Source organism: Heloderma suspectum, chromosome 1 (assembly GCF_057233095.1).
Source record: "Heloderma suspectum isolate Gila_16-S chromosome 1, 16-S_ref, whole genome shotgun sequence".
NCBI classification, from domain to species: Eukaryota; Metazoa; Chordata; class Lepidosauria; order Squamata; family Helodermatidae; genus Heloderma; species Heloderma suspectum.
In genome coordinates, this window is record NC_139458.1 from 365,344,900 (window position 1) to 365,364,915 (window position 20,016).

Genomic DNA, 20,016 nt, shown 5'->3' on the forward strand with positions numbered 1-20,016 from the left:
TTCTATGAGCTTCAGGTTCATGTACTGCTCTGTTCTCTCTCCTCCAGCATGGCAATAAGGAAGAGATAGGAAGGTTCTGCTTCTTTTGATTTTGGATTTAGCAGTTTTAGTGTGCTGTCTTAGCTATGGTTAATCTTAACTATGGTTAGTTGAAAAAAAAAAGCCAGCTTCATAAACTGTGTTCTGAAGTTCGCTTGTTTCAAGTTGGCTTAACAAACCATAGCTAAGATTAACCATAGGTTTAGATATCATTGCAAGTTGTAGTTAATCTTAGATGACAGTGAAAGCTTCCAAACTCCTCCTTGTTGCCGTGTCAGAGGAGGAGAAGGAACGCATGGGTCTGAGGTTCGCACAGGCTCATCCTCATAATGCTAACCCATGGTTTAATACTACATTTGAATTAAGCCCTTGTGTAAAGAAGCACTTCTTTTATCCCTTCTGAACATGCTAACCTGGTTCACATAAAATGCTAATTTAACCCATGGTTAACCTATGGCTTGTTGCCCTACTCAGGATTTGTCTGGCATTCAAACAAACCATGATTTGTTTTCTCAGTCCCTGGGTCGCTTGTTTCCTTCCTCCTTTGACCACTGTCTCCCTGTATCCCAAATGCTTTTGTGGCACTGTAGCATCGGCACGTATTGCTGCTGGGTTTTTCTACCACTCTTGCCTGCTGCCTCTGTAGACTGGCAAAACAACCTATGAACAACCCATGGTTCTGGGTTCACACATAATGACAATCCATGGCCTAAACAACCCAGAGTTCACAACCTAACAAGAAACCATGAGTGCTCTTTCTGAGTTGTTTGCGGTTATCAAACCATGGTTTTAATGTAGCTGGGTTCACACATCATGACAACCCAGAATTTAACAACCCATGGGTTAAATGAACCCTGACACAATTTGGACAACATGCCGTGGCTTGTTGTGGATTATTTAAACCGTGATGAGCCACGGTGCCTGCCAGCACCACGTTGCATATACAACCCCCACTCAGGGGTTGTTGTGTCATGCAAACCCAGCACGCATGGGTTATATGAAGGTTAAACCCACACATAACCCTAAAACAGACCATGGGTTACATTTAACCCTTGCATAACCCACACTCACAGGGTTCACATGACAGGACAAGCCTTGAGCAGGGGTTGCATATTCAAAATGGCAGCCACACACACCCTGCAGCCTCATCGTAGGTTAAAGAACCCATCTCATGCAAACAGCCCCCATGGGTTAGTGTTATGTGCAAACAGGTCACTATCAATCAATTTCACTGGGTGCCCTAAGTTATATTAGTATGTATGTATGTATGTATGTATTTTTCTATACCACCCAATAGCCGAAGCTCTCTGGGCGGTTCACAAAAATTAAAACCAAAAAGCACAGAGTAAAATAATATAAAATATAAAAGCATTAAAACAGTATGAGAGAAGAAAATGTCTCTATCCACTTTCTCCACACCATTCATAACTTTGTGCTTCTCTAATATATTACGGCAGCCATTTTCTTGTATAGCAAAAGGCTCCCCACATTTTTTTCAAAGCAGAAGTGGTACTGGGGGTCTATAATTATAAAGCACTGTAGCTTGTAAGTAATACCCAGCTTAAAAAGATGTCAGGATCAGAGAATCAAGAATAGGGGAGGTTGTACCATATAACAGCATTGTATAATTTTTAAAAAATAAATTAAGTATATCAGCAAAACTTCACTGGACTTGCCAAACTTGAGCCCCAATACCGTATGAGAAAAAATACTTCCATTCAAAATCATTAGGTGCTTTGTCTTTGCCACTACCAGCAAATCAGGCTTTGATGTTATTATAATGCAATTTTGATTAATCCAATTTCTTCTCATTTTGTAACACATGTGCACATTATTAATGTCTGCCCACGTAACTGATTTGATTACCATTCATGTTACTGCATACAGCTGAACTGACAAACAGAACTTATATTTAGCACTGAGAAAATTACCTCTTTGGTGAGGTCTGAAAATTTATTTCTTATAAATCACTGGAAACACCATATGTAATAATGACTGGAACTACAAACTAATGTGCTTTTTAATGGCAATGCCCAGTTTGCGTCTAAGCATGAAATGCCTTTCAGCTCTGATATATCTAGCAATTCCATATGGATTATTATTTTTTTCATAAAAAAGAAAGGCAGTGAATTTGAAGATTAATTTTATTATCAGTTATGATGTAAATTATAATAAACTTTGATATGAAAATGACTGCAGAACTTGGGGATTTGGGGCCATGCAATCTCACTAAGTGTGAGCCGGAAGTGCTATGGATTTGAATTCTGCAGGCTTGCTGACTAGTGCAGGGAAGGGGCCTATACCTTAGAAAAAAACTGTAAAGGGCTATAAATCGGTAGGAAAGCACAGGCTTTGAATGATCCCAGGTTCAATTCCAGCATCCCATGTAAGGGATAGCAATGCTAGTAAGCACTTCTCCATTTCATATTTATTTATTGCATTTTTAAACCACCCAGTAATAGAAGTTCTCTGGGTAGTGCACAAATTAAAAACATAATGTATGAAGTAGCAATACAACAATAAAACAACTCAGATAAAAACAAGATAAACAAAACAGAAACAAAATAAAACAAGTCAGATTAAAACCAGGAGTCAAACCAGCAGCAGGGATAAAACAGTGTGACGATCTGAAAACTCTAAAAACAGTTTCTAAAATGCCTGGGTAAATTAAAAGTTCTTCATCTGGTGCTGAAAAGTGCATAATGTAGTCACCAGGTGAGTCTCTCCACTGAAAAGGCCCTCTTTTAAAATATTTTTAGTATTTTAAAGAACATTTAAGTCCTAGGGACCATTGGATAATTTGGATTCCCCCCGACAACATTGGAGACAATGCTCAGACCTCAGAAGGGGGAGTCTGAGATCTGAATCCCCCCTCCCCCTCACAGGCGGCGTGGAGAGAATGCTGACTGCCCCTCCAAGGTCAGAAACCCAACCTCAGAGAGGGGGAAAAGGAGGCATTCAGGTGAGGAGGAAGGGAAGGAAACCAGAGAGGCCAGGATACGAGCTTCCTCTGGCCTCCTTCCTTCCCCATCTGAAGTGTCCTTGCTAGATGGGCTGAAAAGCCCGTCTACTGAAAAATCAGAGAACGGAGGGTGGGGAGGCAAAAAATGCCTCCGCTGCTCCTCCCACCCTGCTGGCTTCAGCCCAACAGGGCACAGGAATCTCAGGGGCTTTCAAGTTCAGAGGCTTCTGAGCAGTAAGGGTGCAAATGAAAGAATTGCACCCTAAAATATGTTCCATTTAATTATCAGTCTTTTTAGTCACATAATGCTACACTGTACATGTTCACACTATAGATCCAATTAACTAATTCAAACACATTTAAGTCAACAATTTCCCAAAAGATGGGAAAAATCAGACTACACCCAGATGCAGAAAAACATCAGAATACAATCTTTCAAGAACTTTTGGAATAGTTATAAAAAATATTATTATTATTATTATTATTATACCCCGCCTTTTCCCCAGTACTGGGAAAAAGACTAAAATGTAATGTTTTCAAAATTGCACCCATAATATAATATCTAATACTATTGTTTGCTGGTACACATTTACAGATTATATTGTACATAAAGCGGTAAATCAATTATTGGCTAAGCGGGCAGTAGGTATCAGCTTTCTAATAATACATCCAGCCAGCTGATAATGCACAGAATAAATATCTAAACAGTCAGATACCACAACAATTCATTTTCCTTTACTGCAGAGGAACCAAACAGTACATTGCTTTTTGCTTAGGGTATGCAATCCTGAGTGAGGAACAAATAGGACAACTAAAATTTGGAACCAATTGAATTCCCACCATGGTCTCTCTCATCTTAAAATACTCATGTCTTGGATGCATATTTCCCAAAGCTGTAATAATCAAGGAGTGTGGAATTCTGCACACATCGAATTAAAGGGAATCATCATTCTGTATTCACCACAGTAATAGTCATCTTTCACAAACCCTCTAAAATGGACTGTCCCAGCCTTTGCCAACCTAGTGCCCTCCAGATATGTTTGCCATGTTGGCTGGAGAAGATGGGATTACTAGTCCTACACATCTTGAGGGTGTCAGGTTGGGGAAGGCTAGATTTTGAACAGCTTTAATTATTATCTGTAAGCACCAAAAAGAAGATGAGTAAGTGCAGAACTCATCTTTCCACAAATCCAGTAAACATCTGGAACAGTGATGTGCACATTTCAGATGGGGGAGATCTACAATTTCTAGATGCAAATCTAGGTGTGCATGTCCCCATGGAGAGAGAGGTGTGAGTCATTGCTTCAAACAGTGGGCTGGGCCCAGACTTAGCCATGACTAATAGAAGTCCATTGGTTTCAATGGGTTTGTTCCAAGTATGACTAAGTCGGGATCCAACCCAGTAACTGGAAGCATGGAAAAAGAATGTGCAACTAATTTACACATTCTCCTACCATCATTCCGGGTAACATCTGAAGCTACGTTTTGTCTGCTGGGGATATGCTAATTGTGTTCCTGCAATTAGCGGATTCCATGTATCTCAGCTTGACACTACTTAACAAAAACATTGCTAGTATATATCATAACTATCCATTATTGATTCCTTAATTATGCTTCTCACATTTGTGGTATTTTGATGTTCATACTAAAAAGATGACTCAGATACACAACATTACAGAGAACAGGTTAATTTAATAAGGAGAAAACATATGCCATATGTAATTAGCCATGCATTTTTCTAACTGCTTTGTAGCAACCATTAACAATAGCACATTAAAAATCTATTTTTGATTATGAAGTTTTCCATTTTTAGTAGAGTTACAAACTATAAAGATGGCTTATTTCATCTGTTGTTTAAAAACCCACTGAACCAACTGACAGAATAGACAAGTCAATGATAAAAGCCTTTATTTGTTTGCTGAAACTTACATGGACAGGTGAGGCAGGGTCTGGCTGAACACTCTAAAGAGAAAGCAAAATTCATCACATTAGTTATGAGATCTGCATAAATTATAGGACACAAAATGGAAAGGATATGCTGAACTCTTTATTTTTACCTTTAGAAGGGAGTATTGACAGCTTGCCATGATAAGACAGAACAGGAGGACCCAAATATCTTTACAAAAACCTTGGTTCATAATTAGAAAGCCAAGAAAAGAAACAAGGATTACTAGTAGAATTGCCAAAACATTCTCCTTGATATCTTCTGTCCTGTAGGAATAAAACACCAATATTTTTTTCAAAGGGGGAAATGTAACCATAAGTACAAAAATTCTATATACCAGTGTTTGGGGGGTACAAAGTGCTGTCTAGAGAATTTAAGTGATATCAATGGATTTTAAGTGAGCTTAACTTTCTCTGGGTGCCCCAAACCCAATCCTCATGTATGCTCTGATGAATGCATAAAGATAAATTTTGCAGGATTCTCTGTCCAGAGCTGCCCCTTCCACCAAAGTGAACAGAAGAACACTTATGGGTGGGAGAGTAATATGTGCAGATGGCAGCCTCCACACTTGCAAAAGATTGCAGAGACAGAAGGGACATTATTTAGGAATGGCAGGAAAGCCACCATTATCCTCATGTTTCAAACCAGATGTGATTATTCTCTGGTAACACCTATGTTTCTGGAAACTCACTGCTTCAACATAATAATTACAGGTGCAACCCTATGAATGTTTAGACAGAAAAATTCCTACAATTCCCAGCATGCCCCACCCAGCATTGCACCCTACATTACTATTGTATATGTGTCTTTATACCAGGTAGTCATGTCAAAAGTACAAATCACTTGGCTTTAAAAAAGGAGGGTAGGGACTGGGTGATCTGTATGATTAATTTTGCTATAATTATTACGAAACAAGTAAACACTACAATGAATGCTCTTAAACTACACCTTTTTTGCTATTTAATTTGCTATTTTGCATAAATCCAAGAGTGGGTCTTTAAACTTCTCTGAGAACACTGCTCCATTTTGAGATCTGCCCTTCTCTTCGCAGAGATCTGAAATTGTGCCCCTGGCAATAGGTTATTTACTTATTTATTTAAACCATTTATATTCCACCCTTCTGAAGGAAAAGCACCACACAGGGCAGCTTAGAATGTTTAAAAATTACAATTTTGTAAAAACGATATAAAACAATCAACCAAAGAGACAGGGTTAGCAGTTAAACCAAAACATAAAACATTATCTGCTACAAAAAACAAAAGCCTGCTGTAAGAAAATGGTCTTCAGAAACTGGCAAAACACAGCAAGACAGGTGCGACCAACCGCACTTCGCAGTGTAAGTTGTTAGCTGCTGGCTGCAGCTGCTAAGAAAGCCTTCTCTCTTGTCCCACTAAAACATGTTTCCACCCTTGATGGGACAAAGAGGAGGCTTCTTTTTATGATCTTAGGAAGTAGGCAGGATGATATGGAAAAAGGGGACCCTAATGCGATAGGAAAATTCTGAATGAACCTCATGCATGCATGGGTTGGCCATCAGAGTTCAGAATCTACTAGCTGGCATGGAATTTGGCAGACTTCTCTCGCTCTCTCCCTCCCTCCCCTGCATTTCCACATTCCACAATTCTGCAAAAAGCATGGAAGTCCATGGGCAGTGGCTGGTTAAGGCTCACAAACCAGAAGTCTCCGCACTGGTTTTTTTTTTCAGGTAATGAGAATCTTTAAAGGCTGCATTTCAGACCTCAGGAGATACTAGATCTCTGACCAGCTCATATACACTGAGCTTCCAATGACAGAGACAGCAGTAGATCTGTTTGTTTAAAACCAGATCTCCTGCAATCACATATAAAGTGGGTGGTGGAGTATGATTTTAAAGTGCAAGGGAACCTCCCCCATTGCCTGCTAATTAGCTCCTTGCAGGTTCTCTCCCAACATATACCTCCCAGTTGAGCTCATTTCTGCTGTTAGACCTTGGCTGAAGAGAAAAGCACGTGGTGGAATAGACTGAAAGACCCTAAGCTGAAGGTCAGGGGAGGCTTTAGAACCACCACCTGGATGTTCCATTTGCTCAGACCCTACCCCCTGCTTTATATGGGGAGGTAGGGCAGATTTGGGTTTAAACAGAAGGGGCTGTCACCATCATGTGTCAGTTGAACCATGATGAATATTGTTTTCAGTGCTTCACTAGGCTTATGTACTACATATGCATACCAAAGTTGCACATCGTTTTGTTTAACCCATATTGATTACATTGCTGATATAGCTACTGACAGGTGGCCAGTAAAACAGACTTTTTATGAAATATAGAAAATATAATATCACAATCAGTGTTCTTAAAATACCCTCACATTTTACAATTTAATCTTGAATATATTTACAAGTAGACTTTCAAGCCTTACAGTGAATCTTGCCCTCCCCCTGAGGTCTCTCTGGTCCATCTCCCAAAATCTGAAATGACACTCCTGAGGAACAAATCAATGCCATTAACCCAATGTAAAATTATATATATACATATATTTAAAAACATACCTATCTAGCAGTGCCAGCAAGGTCAGTCGATCATACCAGATTTTTATCCATTTGCCAGGAAATACAACAAATTTATAAAATTGTCTACTAATTTTTCTCTGTACTGATGAACATGAAGAGTCCTCAAGATCTTCACTAAAATGCTTTAAAATAAAATCAAAGATGAATAGAATTGGCATTTTTCAGATTGCCTATAAAGTGAAGACCCTTTGTCCTATTTGGACTTTAGCAGGTTTAATCTATTAGAGGGGCACTAGAAGACCTGAAAATGTCATGCCGTTTGGATGGAACACACCAAAGTTACAGGCAGCAGAAGACTAGCTAAGCTTTCCACTGAAGCAATTGGAAACAATAATAGTAATAATAAAATATAATAATGATAATGATAAAATAATAAAAATGAGCAAGCCAGTTATGAAAAGCAAACGAATGAATAATGAAAAAAACAAAACCTTTAATGACAAAAACAAACTGAGTAAATATGTGGGGGGAAACCTGCACATTCCTCCAACGGGCAACAACATAGGGCAGATTCTTAGTATTTACACCTCAGTTCCCTTCTGTGCTTGAAGGTAGCTTCTGCAGGTTGTGGCCCAAGCACACACAGTCCTGGGTAGCTTACTAAGCTATGTTGTGGCCACTGGCCATGAAACTCCTGATCCAATTACTAGAGTTCCAGACAAACACATAAAAACCCGCAGAAATCACAGGGAGCTGTGTGGTTGTGTGTGTGCATATGGATATAAGCTCGGATGGCCTTCTCTCTGTCCCATCAGCCAGGACAGCTAGACTGGTGGGGACAAGGGAGAGGGCCTTTTCTGTGGTGGCCCCCACTCTGTGGAACTCCCTCCCTAGGGAACTCCGTCATGCCCCCTCTTTAATGAGCTTCCGTCATGCGTTAAAAACGTGGCTGTTCAGGCAGGCATTTGGGGTGGGTTAGGGTATTTTAGAAAATGTTTTTATTGTGGAATTTTATTGTTTTAAACTGTTTTCATTGTATGTTGTACATCGCCCAGAGTGGCTGGGTGACCAGCCAGATGGGCGATTAATAAATTTAATAATAAATAAATAAATAAATAAAATATATTATGTTTCCCTGTGCATACCTACACAGCAATCATTCAAAAAGCTATCCTATAGAAGTGGTTATTATCAGATCTGCCAGTTCACAAATCTTGAATCAAAACCACAGAAGGTTCGCCAGCACTTTAATGTATCATAGTCAAAGGCAATTGTCCTAGCACATTTCAGAATAAAAGAGTTCTTCATCAGGAAATAAGCTAAGAAGATACTGAACAATAAATGAATAAATGAATAAAATGAATACATAATGAGCCCGATCCGGACAATCAGCAAGAGTGGGGGTTTAGGAAAGGGTTCTCAGTGCCACCAACGGTAAGAAATGTCTGTAGTTTTTCCCAGTTGGGAGGATTTATAGGATCTTTTCCACGTGGGCATGCAAAAAGTAGTCAAATGCATTTAAATACTTGTTAAGTATATACATCAATACTTATAAGGTTATTGAATAAGCCACCTAATCCCAGCAGTAAAAAGTAAAACAATCAAATAGACTTGTTAAAAAACCCTCCCTCCCTGGAACATATTTACACAATGTGTTTATAATGGTGTTAGGAACTGAGATATTACACGGTACCCGTTGGGTTTCAGCAAGGGTTCTCCGTGCCACCATCAGTAAGAGCTGCTGTTGCAATGCGCTGGGCCCATGATCTCCAGAAGATATGTCTTGGCTCTCTGAGGTAGTTGTACTGGAAGAGCTGAAGTGGGTTTCACTGTGCACAAGAGAAAATGGAACAGAATTAATTTAGCAAATGTTGCATTAATGCAATGAAATAAAAAAGGGAGCTTCAAAGCTTCCCAACTGATTTAATGAAAACCTCACTCCATTTCTGTTACAAAGTAGTTGCAGTATGCCAAATGGTTTTCAATACGATCACAAATTATCCTCTGAGCAACCACGAATTAGGTCATTTTCTATATTTCCAGTGTTACAACATATTGGATTCGGACGAATCCCAAATCTAGAACCAAATCAGGCTGATCCTGACAGATTCAGGAGATGTCTGGATGAAAGTGGGGCTCCTCTAAATCTGAATCTGAACATTCCTGAAGATTCGGGATTTGAAAGTACACATACAGTGTGTCTCCAAAACTGGATACATTTCTCCTCAAACTGTCCATATAAGGGGTGTTATTCAACAGGGGCGGTGCATGCGTGGCCAGCCCTGATCTGTGCACGGCCGCGATATAGCACTTCTGGGGGCAAGGCCCGCTGTGCGTGAAAATGCTGGTTTCTGGAAGGGGCGTGACCTGTCCCTTTCAGGACCAGTGTTTTCGCACGCGTTGGAGCTTGCCCCCAAAAGGTCTATATTGTGGCCACGAGTGACCCAGCCCTATTGGATACTACCCAAGGAAAACATCGGGGGGCAGGGGGAGAGTGGGAAGAAGCGGTGTAGTTTTGTGACTTCCAGCTCTAGTTTCTAAGCACAGTGAATGAATTTACCAGGGCTCTCCAATCCCAGTGCTTTGTGGGGAGAGATACATCACGGGACCAATCCAGTGTTCAGGGCTCTGTGGTAGATCTCCCTCCCAGGAGCAGGAATGTCAAAAGAGGTTTGGGACCTGGGAGGGTGTAGCACTGGTGCTTCCTTGGAAAATGCTGGATGTTCAAGTTCTTCTGTCTCTGCCACTGTATGTCCCACATCCATCATCCACCCCTTCCTACTGCATTTCCTTTGACTTTGGTGTCAATTGATCAGAAACTGTTAAACTGTTTTTCACTTGTCCTAACTCCCTAGTTTCTGCACCTATTCTTCTGAAATTTTTATAGGTTTCTTGCCTAGGGACACCTAAATGACATATGCAATTTTCATGCAAATTGCCATAAGCTCCATGGAGGGGAGTAAGGAGACGTATATCACTTCTCTCCCCCACCCCATGCAAAATTTGAACATTCCTCTTCCACAAAAAATGCTGCACCTATGCTTCTGAAATTTTGCAGGGTTTTCTTTAACTAGGGGTACCTCTATTCTGTATGCCATTTTCATAACAACTGCACACAAAAAAACATCAGGGGAAACTCCCAAACTGTAAAGGCTGCTCTTACACAAAGCTCCCTGTACCTATTCACCTGAAACTTGGCAGGCCTGATCCCCTCAGGTGAGGCAAGAAATAAAGGAGTTACTGGCAATTCCCTTAAAAAAATCAAAATATAAAAGCGGATAACACCCACCCACCCACCCCTGCACCTATTATTATAAACTTTGGCAGCTCTAAGCCCCACATAAGTGACTCCTATGTAAATGTCAGCCAATTCTGACAAACAGAAAAAAATGTTATTACCGTTTCCACTGATCATCAATGGGAGGCATGAAGACTTGGGTTTCCAAATCAAAGTTTGGGCCCGAATCGAAGTGGGCAGCCTCCAGATTGGTCTGAGATTAACTGGGCTGTTTTCTGAATTTCAGAATCAGGTCTGAACTGAATCTTGTGATTGGGGCACACCTCTAGTTACAACCAGAAAACTGAGTCAGATTATTGATGCCTAGGCCACTCAGTAACTCAAAGAATAGTTCCATAATTTGGTCAATACCTAGAAGGTCCATTTTGAAAGAACAAGGAATCTCAGAAGCTTAGGAAGTTGAGAGAGAAAGAGAGGGAGGGACGGACGGAGAGAAAGGATTTGGGTGACACAGTGACAGCAGCAAAGTAACAGCCCTAAACCATGAGGAAAGCTTTATAGATTTGAAGTTATTTTTCTCTTCAAAGTGAGCATGCAGTTCACCAGGCTTTGTTCCCACATAGTCTCAATTCATTTTAAATTTGCATTGGAAGGACCACCATTTGGCGGGCATGGATCTTTTTTATCAGTAGTTGCACAATCCACCAAGCACTGCTGCTGTGCATTCTCCATTTCATGAATGCACCGGATTCCCTCGGAGTCTTTTGCTGACCAACTCAGTTTCTGACATGTTCCTTTCTCCTCTCCTGTGCTATGCAACTCCTCCTCACTCTGAATTTAAATATACTTCAAAAATGCAATACTGTCTTGAGTTGTAGTTATCACATGAACACTGAATACCAATAATACAACTTGCCTGTGTTTTATAAGTATATAACATAAGTATATAATACAAATAAATAAAAGCAGCACAAAAAGGTAAAAATAAATGTAGGATCTTGAACAGTTTTGTTAATTTACAAAATCTACCATGTACCATACTAATAAGGCCATTAATATCTGCAATGAAATTAACAAATGCATTTTGAAATGCAAGTAAGTAACTACAAATCTGCTTGACAAGCATGTTATGTATGCATGACCTATGCAAAAGGTATACAGTGCCCTCTACTGACACACTAGAAGTTAATTCATTTACAACGAGTTTTCTTCATAGCTTAATTGGAGAAGAAATCTAGCATAACCGTAGCATTACAGGTACATCATGTTTGTATATAACCACTGTAGAGACATTTCTGTTGCTTCAGGGGACAAAGCTCAAATATTTACTTGAATGTTAGCATGTTTGACACCTTAGCTGACAATCAAAACACTGCTCCAGTAAAACTGTAAAAATATCAGCTCAGCCAAAGCACTGATGGCCTGGAATACTGAAAAAAAAACAGCATGCTACACAAAAAATTCCACAGAAACTGAGAAATAAGTTTCTGTGGCTGTAATCCTAAACTAACTTATAAGGACGCAAAGCACCATTGAACTTGCGTCCTAGTAAGCATGCATAGGGTTGTACTTCAAGTGTCTACTACATTTCATTTAGGCTGTAAATGGAACCAGGAACATGGAATTTTCACAGTTCAGTTAAAAACCTCTGTTTGGTTAATTATTCAGTGAAAAACAGCTATGTCTGAATATTCACCAAAGTCAAGTCATATCTTTGGATAACTGCGGTTGTTTAGGATTGTATTCCCAAACACGATGTTCAATTTTACTTAATGTTCTATTTAAAATACTTCATATCAGATATCTAACATTAAAACAAAATCAGATAGAGGTAGGAAGATTATGAAGTTGAGAACAATATGTGTTATTCTATTTTCCTGTAGTTTCTCCAGAAAATGAATGTTCTTTCCTTATGACCTTCTAAATGATGCACCTAGCTTTAGAATGTTACGGAGTTGGAGATAGTGGCTTATTAAAGACATGTACTGCCACCATGTGGCAGCGTTTCCCTTATTCCATTTTCTTTTTTCCATAGACTCATATGGCATGGTGTAAATTTGCAGTTGACCAGTGTGTTAACAAGTGCCAGTAAAATCTAATCGCAATGGATTCCTTAATCTTTGGTCATCCCAAGATATATTATATGCTGTTTGATTTACTGTAAAGTTACAGTTCAAAGCATCTTGGCATGATGGAGCAAGTATAGGAAAGAAAACTATTACTTCTGCGTTCCTAACCAATTACTTTTGACCCACTGCATGAAATCTTTCCTTCCCCACTACAATGACACATACAAATTTTGTTGGACTTTTACTCAAAGTCCCTGTGAAATTACCAAGCTACAAAGGAAAACTGGCTCATCATACATGAGTAACAAAAACTTGTTTGTCACAATAATACCAAAATACTGTTTTTGAAAAAAGAACTCTTAACACCTCAAAGGCTAACTTTGAAAGGGACTCTCCCACAACTTTCACCAGTGGTAGATTTCACCATTGAAATCCAGCAGTTCTGGCCAGGGTTGCTAACTTCTTTTTTTTAACCAACACCTGCTTGTCTATCTTAACAGCAATATGAGCTGCAGACAATAGCAGGGCATAATCCTTATCCCCTTGCCATGAAAAGCTTGGCCTTTCTACAGATCATGCTACCGCTAAAGGAACATGAGAAGGCTAGGCTGGTCAGCTGGTAACTCCACTTCCAGTTAGCACACAGGAGCACAAAGTGCCTGCCCCAGTCACCTGGATATCAGGAAACCTCCTGAGCATGCATCTCCTTTGCGTGCCTGGAGCATTTCCCAACAGTGAAGAAAACAGGGTAGTCCAACCTTCCCCAACCTGGTGCCCTCCAGATGTTTTGGACTACAACTCCCATCAGACCCAGCCAGTGTGGCCAATGGTCAACAATGATGAGAGTTGTAGTCTAAAGCATCTGGAGGGAACCAGGAAGGCTGGAATAGTCCCTGCTCTCCCAGAGCCGAATGTTTATACCATCACCTCACCTGCTTTCTCTCAAGCTTTGGATCAGACACTACATCTGAATAAAACCAAACTGTAAGCAATAGAAAAGATATTAAGGCTGCAATCTTGAATATACATTTCTTGGGAGGAAGCCCTGGTGAAATCATTGAGACTTATTTGCAAGTAAATCTGCATACGACATACAAAAAAGTGTTTAAAAAATACTATGATAATAAGAAGCACATATCTAGATGTTAATAATTATACCCCCAAATTCCATAGCTTCTCAGGGAGCACATGGATTTTCATTGTATACTGTTCAAAACTGGTGCAGCAGAGTAGCAGTAGAAACCTGTCAAATACCAGCATCCACTCTGCATCAGTAATAAGGATCAGCAACTTGCTGCTAGAGCTGAAGGATGTCCCTGTTATTTAAAATCATTTTCATGACTGGGGAGGAGAGGAGAAACCTACTTTTTTGATGCCATTGTGTGCTAAGGAACTTAAAAAGAACCTCTGCTCCCATTTCAGCAAAAAGCCTGGTGTACAGAGTACATTTGCAGAGAGTTTGGAGAATAATGTGATGTTGAAAACTGTCAGATATAAATGCAATTGCCCAGGAGATCTCGGATGTTCGTTGTTCAGTCGTTAAGTCATGTCCGACTCTTCGTGACCCCATGGACCATAGCATGCCAGGCCTTCCTGTCCTCCGCTCTCTCCCAGAGTGTGCTCAAGTTCATATTCATTGCATCAGTGATGCTATCTAGCCATCTCATCCTCTGCCGTCCCCTTCTCCTTTTGCCTTCAATCTTTCCCAGCATCAGGGTCTTTTCCAGGGAGTTTTCTCTTCGCATTAGGTGGCCCAAATATTTGAGCTTCAGCTTCAGTATCTGTCCTTCCAATGAGCACTCAGGGTAGATTTCCTTTAGGATGGACTGATTTGACCTCCTTGCAGTCCAGGGGACTCGTAAGAGTTTTCTCCAGCACCACAGTTCGAAAGCATCAATTCTTCGGCGCTCAGCCTTCCTTATAGTCCAGCTCTCACAACCATACGTTGCTACTGGGAAAACCAGTAGCTCTGATGATACGAATCTTTGTTGGCAAGGTGATGTCTCTGCTTCTTATTATGCTGTCTAGGTTTGCCATAGCTTTCCTCCCAAGGAGCAAGCGTCTTTTATTTCATGGCTACAGTCACCGTCTGCCGTGATCTTGGAGCCCCAAAAAATAAAATCTGTCACTGCTTCCATTTCTTCCCCTTCTATATGCCAGGAAGTGATGGGGCCAGATGCCATGATCTTCGTTTTTTTAATGTTGAGTTTCAAGCCAGCTTTTGCACTCTCCACTTTCACTCTCAACAAGAGGCTCTTTAGATCCTCTTCGCTTTCTGCCATTACGGTGGTATTGTCTGCGTATCTGAGGTTGTTGATAATTCTCCCGGCAATCTTAATTCCGACCTGTGATTCATCCAACCCGGCGTTTCTCATGATGTACTCTGCATATACATTAAATAAGCAGGGTGACAATATGCAGCCTTGTTGTACTCCTTTCCCAATTTTGAACCAATCGGTTGTTCCATGTCCGGTTCTTACTGTTGCTTCTTCACCCTCGTACAGGTTTCTCAGGAGACGGGTAAGGTGGTCTGGTACTCCCATCTCTTTAAGAATTTGCCACAGTTTGTTGTGATCCACACAATCAAAGGCTTTAGCGTAGTCAATGAAGCAGAAATAGATGTTTTTCTGGAATCCTTTTGCTTTCTCCATGATCCAGCGAATGTTGGCGATTTGATCTCTAGTTCCTCTGCCTCTTCGAAACCCAGCTTGTACTTCCGGTAGTTCTCGGTTCACATGCTGCTGAAGCCTAGCTTGTAGGATTTTGAGCATCACCTTGCTGGCATGTGAAATGAGCGCAATTGTGCGGTAGTTTGAACACTCTTTGGCATTGCCCTTCTTTGGAATTGGAATGTAAACTGACCTTTTCCAGTCTTGTGGCCACTGTTGAGTGTTCCAGATTTGTTGGCATATTGAGTGCAGCACTTTCACAGCATCATCTTTTAGGATCTTAAATAGCTTAGCTGGAATACTGTCATCTCTGCTAGCTTTGTTGTTAGTCATGCTTCCTAAGGCCCACTTGACTTCATTCTCTAATGTCTAACTCAAGTTCAGTGACTGCGCTATCATGGCTATCAGGGATATTAAGATCTTTCCTGTATAGTTCTTCTGTGTATTCTTTCCACCTCTTCTTAATCTCATCTGCTTCCGTTAGGTCCCTGCCTTCTTTGTCCTTTATCATGCCTGTCTTTGCACAAAACGTTCTTCTTTCTTGAAGAGATCTCTACTCTTTCCCATTCTATTGTTTTCTTTGCATTGTTCATTTAAGAAGGCCTTCTTGTCTCTCCTTGCTATTCTCTGGAAATCTGCATTCAGTTGGGTATATCTTCCCCTTTCTCCCTTGCTTTTTGCTTCCCTTCTTTCCTCACCTACTTGTAAAGCCTCCTCAGACAGCCACTTGGCTTTCTTGCATTTCTTTTTCTTTGGGATGGATTGAGTTGCTGCCTCCTGAACAATGTTACGGACCTCCGTCCATAGTTCCTCAGGCACTCTATCAGGACTAATCCCTTAAATCTATTCCTCAGCTCCACTATATATTCATAATGGATATGATTTAGGTCATACCTGAATGGTTTAGTGGTTTTCCCTACGTTCTTCAATTTAAGCTGAAATTTTGCAACAAGAAGCTCATGATCTGAGCCACAGTCAGCTCCAGGTCTTGTTTTTACTGACTGTATAGAGCTTCTCCATCTTTGGCTGCAAAGGACATCATCAATCTGATTTCGATATTGACCATCTGGTGATGTCCATGTGTAGAGTCGCCTCTTGTGCTGTTGGAAAAGACTGTTTGCTATGATCAGCGTGTTCTCTTGGCAAAACTCTATTAGCCTTTGTCCTGCTTCATTTTGTACACCAAGGCCATGCTTGCTTGTTATCCCGGTGATTTCTTGACTTCCTACTTTAGCATTCCAATCCCCTATGATGAAGAGGACATCTTTTTTTGGTGTGAGTTCTAGAAGGTGTTGTAGGTCTTCATAGAACCAATGAACCTCAGCTTCTTCAGCATCAGTGGTTGGGGCATAGACTTGAATTACTGTGATGTTGAATGGTTTGCCTTGGATTTGTACTGAGATCATTCTGTCGTTTTTGAGATTGTACCCCAGTACTGCTTTTCCCACCCTTTTGTTGACTATGAGTGCTACTCCATTTCTTCTAAGGGATTCTTGCCCACAGTAGTAGATATAATGGTCACCTGAATTAAATTCACCCATGCCTTTCCATTTTAGTTCGCTGATTCCCAAGATGTCAATGTTCAATTGACAATGTTCAATCTTGCCATCTCATGTTTGACCACCTCCAGCTTACCTTGATTTATTGACCTTACATTCCAGGTTCCTAAACAATATTGTTCTTTACAACATCAGATTTTCTTTTCCCCACCAGACACATCCACAGCTGAGTGTCCTTTCAGCTTTGGCCCAGCCGCTTCACTCTTTCTGGCGCTACTTGGAAATTCCCTCTGCTCTTCCCCAGTACTATATTGGACACCTTCCGACCTGAGGGGCTCATCTTCCGGCGTCATATCTTTTAGCCTTGTGATACGTTCCATGGGGTTTTCTCGGCAAGAATACTGGAGTGGGTTGCCATTTCCTTCTCCAGTGGACCATATTATGTCAGAACTCTCCGCCATGACCTGTCCGTCTTCGGTGGCCCTGCATGGCATAGCTTATGGCTATGCCATAGGTTGAGCTTATGGCTCAACTGAGTTATGGAAGCCCCTTCGCCACAACAAGGCAGTGATCCATGAAGATCTCTGGTATAGTTAAGGTATTCAGATGGATGCCTTTGTACAGTACAAAGCACTCTGCAGCTAGTTATTTATAGGAATGAATCTGAATCAAGTACATAGACCGACTGTACTGAAACTCTCCTCCATGCATGAGGCCAGACACACTTGTATTTTACAGTATTTAAGAACTTGCACTGGCAGGATGTTTTAAAATTAACCTTCCTCCTAGTCACTAGTAGGGAACCCCTCTCTTTGCTGAAATTAATTCTTTGTAGCCTGTAGGCTTTTATTCCTACTGGAAAGATTAAGTTGCCCTAAAAACAAACATGACAAATTCATCATGAGGTTTTCAACTGAATTCTCTCTCTCTGATGGAGAATCATCAAAATTGATGAATGGTGTAGGATATGGTGCAGGGGTCTGCAGAAGAAAGGGCAAGTTGGTGGAAATCACCCTGCCCCTGTGTGAATGGAAGAGCAACTTAGGAACCAAGCCATACTTTTCTTTAAAAATGGAGGCTTAGGATCTGGGCCAGATGATGCTCTATTGGGTAATGAAGCCTGAAATCAGGGTCATACCTGGATGTCCTGGCACTACGGCAGCCTAAGGCATGAGAAACAGAGGTGACCAATGCTCAGTAGAATTTGGCCATTTTGCCTTTCAGAATTTGTAACAAAATTGCAAATGATCTGCGGTTGGCTTGTGCGGGTATAATACCAGCCTCCAAAGGAACGTCATACAGCCTCTCAGTTACAGCTCCTTTGGAATTACTGCAGTTTGCACCAAAAGAGAACTTTGAGGATTGCAGCCATAATCTCTTACTGGCATAAATCTCATTAATTATGAGATTTATAATTAATCTCATAATTAATGAGATTAATCATTAATCTCATTAATCAACATGATTAATACAACATGAATACAACATGAAATTCCCATGCAATTTACAACATGAAATTGCATTTCATACAACATGAAAATTCCCCTTCCCCGCAGCCTAATTATTGTTTTTAGGACTCAAATGTTGAATAGCAGAGCTCAGACTTTGCATACAAAAAGTCTCAGGTTCAATCCCTGGCACTGAAAGGGAGGTCTATGAAAGACTGAAAACCTGGAGAACTGCTGCCAGTCAGTATAGGCAATACTGACCTAGATGGACTAATTGTCATGTTCATGGTGTACATAAGCTTCTCCACACAGCTGAGAGACAACTACTGGAATGAAATGTGATCATGAAATGCAGTAATTTAGGGTGCACTCGTATGCATGTTTAGGCAGAAAAAAGGTCTACAATTCTCAGCATGCCCCAGGCAGCTATGCTGGGAATTGTAGGCCTTTTTTCTGTCTAAATATGCATAGGATTGCACCTTTATTTATTTATTTATTTATTTTTATTCCTCCTATTACACTACCCCACAAACCAAATATACAATATATTTTTTAAAGCAGAACAGATTATTATTTTGTCCTTTTATTCTTCACCTCAAAAATCATGCAAGCACGTGAAAAGAATCAGGCTTATATACACAAAAAGAAGAGTTTACTTACTGAGCATTAGAAATACAGTCATAGTTAGGTGCTGGATTTTGGATATTTCCTTCTTTTTGGCTGCCAGCCTTTAAGTAACAGGATCTAATATCTCCTTTAGTTAAAAAAGAAGTCACCGTCAGTTCAGTGGTGTAATTAGTTGCTCATGCACTGAATTTTAGAACCAGCAAATTACAGCATTGGAAGGGAACACAAGGGCCAACCCTCCTACCAGAAGCAGAAATCCCTTACAATATCCTTGTCAATGACCTGAATACTTTCAGTTCCACTGATAAGAAAGATTTCTTCATTATCACACCTGCCGCAACATAGCCTTTTTAAAATGCTCCCTGCTGCAACAAGTTCCGCACTACTCATCACCTTCCTTCCCACTTTATATTGTATCTTCTGTAAACTAGAAACACTTTGTACTATGGTGAAGCATCAGAAGTGGTTCCTGGATGCCACTGTGCCAATTGCTCTAGTTGACCTACTATTCTACAACTCATCCCAGCTTTGACAGAATAACTAACAAAGTCAGTGGATATATCCCATAGTGAATTCTGTAATCCACTGAGTTTCATGAGTCTGGGCATTAAGTGCGTGTGCAGGGATGTGCGTGCGCACAAACACCAACCTAACTGATCCACCAAAGTGAATCCCTTACACATGCAGGACTTTGGATCATGCTTTTTTAATATATTTATCCTGGAATCAAATAAATATAGGACATCGTTAGTAAAAAAATTAAGTAAAATTTTTATTCATAGAAATCCTACCTTTCCCCTAACTTCTGCACATGAGCTTACCATTTTCATCTATGAAGACATGCATTGCATCCACAGACATCTCTTCTTGCATAGAAGCCTCAGGTCCACTTATGACTTGCAAGACGGAACTATCTTGCTGTGAAGTTACCCGGTAAATGATCTGCCTTTGTCTGGTGCCCTGGTAACTTGACACACACACACACACAAACATTTCAGAACTAATATGGACAATGTTCCCTTCCCCACTAGTT

At 40.5% G+C, this 20,016-nt stretch overlaps 1 protein-coding gene across 1 annotated transcript in view; it reads right to left on the reverse strand.

Moving 5' to 3' along the window:
* PCNX2 (pecanex 2) overlaps positions 1-20,016 on the reverse strand; it is a 164,135-nt gene that overhangs the window by 134,436 nt on the left and 9,683 nt on the right. Inside the window, exons 7-12 of the mRNA XM_084828140.1 lie at positions 19,805-19,950; positions 19,017-19,110; positions 9,127-9,262; positions 7,473-7,615; positions 5,059-5,212; positions 4,931-4,963 (exon numbers count right to left, since the gene is read on the reverse strand). Coding sequence (XP_084684266.1) covers positions 4,931-4,963; positions 5,059-5,212; positions 7,473-7,615; positions 9,127-9,262; positions 19,017-19,110; positions 19,805-19,950 — 706 coding nt within the window. The remainder of the gene's footprint in view (positions 1-4,930; positions 4,964-5,058; positions 5,213-7,472; positions 7,616-9,126; positions 9,263-19,016; positions 19,111-19,804; positions 19,951-20,016) is intronic.